Below are 4,141 nucleotides of genomic sequence, written 5' to 3'. Positions count from 1 at the left end.
ACCAACGAAATCAAGTGCGCGTATTTATTTCGGAATCGAACATTTGTCAACACGTCGATTAAAAAATAAACGACAAGGTAGTATAAAATAGCGGAAGAATATATACCTGCGAAATAAAAGCGACGCGTTTAAACGATTCGTAAATTATGAGAAATAAATTTTATGAAAAATAGGCAAGTATTTGTAATTAGTTTGACTTTGGTTCAAAGCCGCAAGGGAACATCGTAGTAGCAGCGCCACTTATTTCTGCTGAATGTTCCGCTCATTTCTTGTTACAAGTAACGGTTAGGTAAAAAAAGGATATTGGATACCGTGGCATAAGTTTAGCTTGTAAAAAGCTTTTGCTTGAACGTGATTCGAATCGAGGATACGATCGTCGTATTTCGCGTAATACTAATAATTCGGGAAGTAATTGATTGTAAAAATTATCGTAAAAGAGTGACAAGAAAATTCAGACAAGTGGCGCGTCTGTGCAAACGGCTCCTCTTTGGTTGCATGACGTAATTGTATTGATCGCGGAAGAAGAGCCGAAAGTCGCGCATTCGCCATCTTGGACGAATTGTGGAAAAGAAGTTTCTGTGTCTCGCAGGCGCGGTAACGCTTGTAATAATTCTAATCCGTGACAATCCGGACATTAATTAATTTAACTGGGAATTAACCCTTTTGTGAATTAGAAACCCATTTGGAGCGGACCAAGGTGAGTCATTATTTCTACGATTTACTTCCCCGTCCGAGTCTTTTTTTCTACGTGGAAACCTATCTGCGACTCTGTCGTCTGATCGCTCGCTTTCTGAAGCTTTTCCCTTTTTTCGTTCGACGTCCTCGGTACGGTACATCTCGATACTACTTAATCTGTTAATTCTCTTTTTATATATATTTTTTTTTTTTTTTTTTTTTTTTATTCTTTTTTTTTTTATTTTTTTTTTTTTTTTTTTTTTTTATACCAATCTTTACTCCCTCCTGTTGTTCGATTTATGCGTATATTTTGACGTGAATTTTTTTCCTTTTCCTTTTTTTTTTTCTTTTTGTTTTGAATTCTCTTCGTTCTGACATCGCGATTCTAGGGTTGGGTCCCACTCACGTCCCGCGTCCTTTTAATCATCGTTTCTTTGTTTATTCTGTCTGGTAGTTCAATATCCTGTCCGTCGTCCTTTATTTTCCTTTATTATCCGTGGCTCTCGCGTCTATTTCCTTCCCGTAACAAAGTTTTGCGAAACTCTTTTGTCCGCTTTCTATTCCCTAGAAGTATCGAGCAGCTCGACTTTTTCCTTCCACTATCGTTTTTCATCCACTGTTGTTTCTTCATTTCGCCAGACTCGTTTCGCCTAATATTTCATTTCTCAAATTATCATCGATGCTGAACAAAATTGATATGCGCCAGTTTTCTACATAATTTAATAACTATCGTTTGCGATAGCTTTCTTTCTTCTCTCTCTCTCTCTCCCCTCTCTCTCTTCCCTCTGGCCTTCCCTCTCTCTCTCTCTCTCTCTCTCCCTCTTCTTTATCTTCCTTGTTCATTCATTAGATTAATAACCATTGACTTTTTGTTTTTTTCTTTTCATTGTGTGTGTATTTTTGTTGAATTGTAAACATTAAACAAAAATCAAAAATATTCTTTCTCTTTTCTTTTCTTTTCTTTTAACAAATCCAAGGTCATTTTGATTTCTTTAAAAATGAAATCATGTAATTCTTTCCCATCATACTGTAGGGATACTAAAGTGCATTTAACAAAGAGGAAGTATAATATGTTTGCTTCTACAGTATCAGGTTTATAGCAGCAAAAATATTAATATTTGTGTTTGTTTCAACATTTTATGTAGTATAAATACGAGCACAGAATATTAAAAATGACTGTCATCTTATGTTAGACTTTGATCTGATGAGATCAATTTTATGTATATTTAAATATTAAGCTGTTTCTTATATATTTTCTTCTCTCCTGAAAGTTTTAAATGAATATATTGTTCATACTAAATTGATCAAGTAATGGTCTATGTTTACATTTACAATATCTAAAAGTAACTGAACTAAAAAGATAACTGTTACATTATTGCAAACTTGACATGTGGACAAATGTATTTCTGATTTTTATTCTTTAAAATCCTATTCATTTTAATGTCCTATTATATAATAGAAAAATGAATAATCCTAAAATGACATTAAATCCACTATAAGGAAGAAATATTTCCAAAATACTTGTTATTGTTATGTGTTGTATGTGAAACATTTGTATAAACCCAGAAATTTTGGGAGATGTTCAAAAATAGTCATATTATGAATGTTCATATTGCACAATAATTATTTGTACATGATGTTGCAAAAAAATATTTTTGTTTCCTTTGCTTCAGTAAGAAAAAAACTGTTGTAGCTGTTTTGCTCATTAAAGTGTTAATAACATGTACAATTTCTTGTTACATTGGTGTAAATAACTATGAAACATATTGACAACTGTGAAACAACTAAATGAACATTGTATAGATAACATTAAGGATAACTGCAGACCTACTTAAAATATTTTGTATATAAACTATTCTAATATAAACTATTAAAAATATTCATATTTGTTTTTATACTGAATTATATATAATTTTGTTTTTATAATAAAATCCATAGGTATATGTGAATATCACTTATGATTTCAGACAAAGGGTTCGTTCTTTGGGTCTGATTGGTACTAAATGGTTGCCTGCAGACAGCATGTCTACTCTGTCAGGGCTTGTGTCGAAGGGGGAGAAAGGAAAATCCAAGTTTCAATCATTAGACATCAATAGCTTGTACCGGGTGAGTAGGGTGAGTTGGCCAAACAGTTTTGTTTATTCTCCTTTTCCCTTATTTTTTATTTCTTTGTCACTTTTTTTGTTTTTTCCTCTTTTTCCTGCCACACAATGTTTCTTTGAACATATTGAACATATTTACCTTCATTCATATAATTTATATTTGATTAAAAGTTTTTATTAAAAGAGTAAAACTATTGACAAGGAAATGATTGCTTAAAGAAAAGATATCCGGGATTGGTATCCGATCTATGCTTGCAGGGAGAATCTTTAGAACAACATCAACAGAAGAACACATTGCCACGCAAACATGGAATGCAAAGTCTTGGGAAAGTGCCTTCGGCACGGCGACCTCCTGCTAATCTGCCTAGTTTAAAAAGTGAACACAGCAGTAACGATCCAGCTGTCAGTCTTGTACCAAGCGGAGGGAGTGGTTGGGCCACTACCAAAGAGTCAACAACTACCACTACTGCTACAACCACTACGACTGTAACTGCATCAGATATATCTACTGTAAATTTCGTAAAAATACACATTTATTCTGTAAATTTTTTTTTTTTTTTTTGATTTCTAGCAATATATAATCTCCTATGCTTCACGTTTATTCAAAGATATACAGTATTATCATTATAACGAGTATTATTATTATATTTTTTCACACACTTTATCATTGAAGATCATACATCCGGATTCTTATCTATCAGATCATATATGTTTCCGTTACTGTTGTAGTGTTTTTCTGATTATATCGTTATTTTGTATTTTCTGTTGTAAAACTTCTGTCTTAAGTATAACTACATTTTGTTTGTTTATATTGACAAAAATATGTTCCTTATACGTAATGTTTTGAAGTGATTGTAGAAATTTTGTATTTGTATGTTTATTATTGTTATTGTTGTTATTGTTGTTGGTATTATTACCGTCATTATTATTTTACACACGTACATATTATATACAGGACTTCATATTCTTGCTTTCAACATAAATATTAGGAATTACAAAGGTAATTAATGTGATCAATTATTTTATTGCCAGGCAAATTCCTCAACAGCACAATGTGTGACAGGAACTATCACGACATCATTGCATCCATTACTGCCAGGACAACAAAATACTTCACAGTCTTCATATTCTTCCGATGTAAACAACAAATCGTCATGGAGTGCAATAATGAGCAGATCTGGAGATGGTATGTGTAGCTATGAAAAAAAGTACATATATGTAATGATGTAAGATATTTATCTAAGTATGTTTTTTTCCAAATTCATGACGTATAGTGTTATTTATATTATTATTATTATTATTATTATTATTATTATTATTATTATTATTATTATTATTATTATTATTATTATTATTATTATTAT

At 31.6% G+C, this 4,141-nt stretch overlaps 1 protein-coding gene across 4 annotated transcripts; it reads left to right on the top strand.

The window, feature by feature from the left end:
- Positions 1–116: 116 nt before the first annotated feature.
- On the top strand, positions 117–4,037 carry LOC122534828 (protein PRRC2B-like). 4 transcript variants are annotated; one of them, XM_043665820.1, is made up of 4 exons: positions 117–697; positions 2,643–2,781; positions 3,036–3,302; positions 3,810–4,037. In XM_043665820.1, the coding sequence occupies exons 2-4, from the start codon at positions 2,698–2,700 to the stop codon at positions 4,005–4,007; spliced, it is 549 nt and encodes a 182-aa protein (XP_043521755.1). In that variant the 5' UTR covers positions 117–697; positions 2,643–2,697; the 3' UTR covers positions 4,008–4,037. The 4 variants fall into 4 exon arrangements, with proteins under 4 accessions (XP_043521755.1, XP_043521754.1, XP_043521758.1 ...); XM_043665819.1 differs by having other exon boundaries at positions 204–697; positions 2,643–2,790; XM_043665823.1 differs by having other exon boundaries at positions 205–697; positions 2,643–2,790; positions 3,036–3,263.
- The last annotated feature ends 104 nt before the right edge of the window (positions 4,038–4,141 follow it).

This window comes from Frieseomelitta varia, unplaced genomic scaffold (assembly GCF_011392965.1).
Source record: "Frieseomelitta varia isolate USP_RPSP 00005682 unplaced genomic scaffold, Fvar_1.2 scaffold_642, whole genome shotgun sequence".
Taxonomy (NCBI): Eukaryota; Metazoa; Arthropoda; class Insecta; order Hymenoptera; family Apidae; genus Frieseomelitta; species Frieseomelitta varia.
Note: the sequence above shows the minus strand (reverse complement) of the source record. Positions and strands in the feature narration are given on the sequence as shown.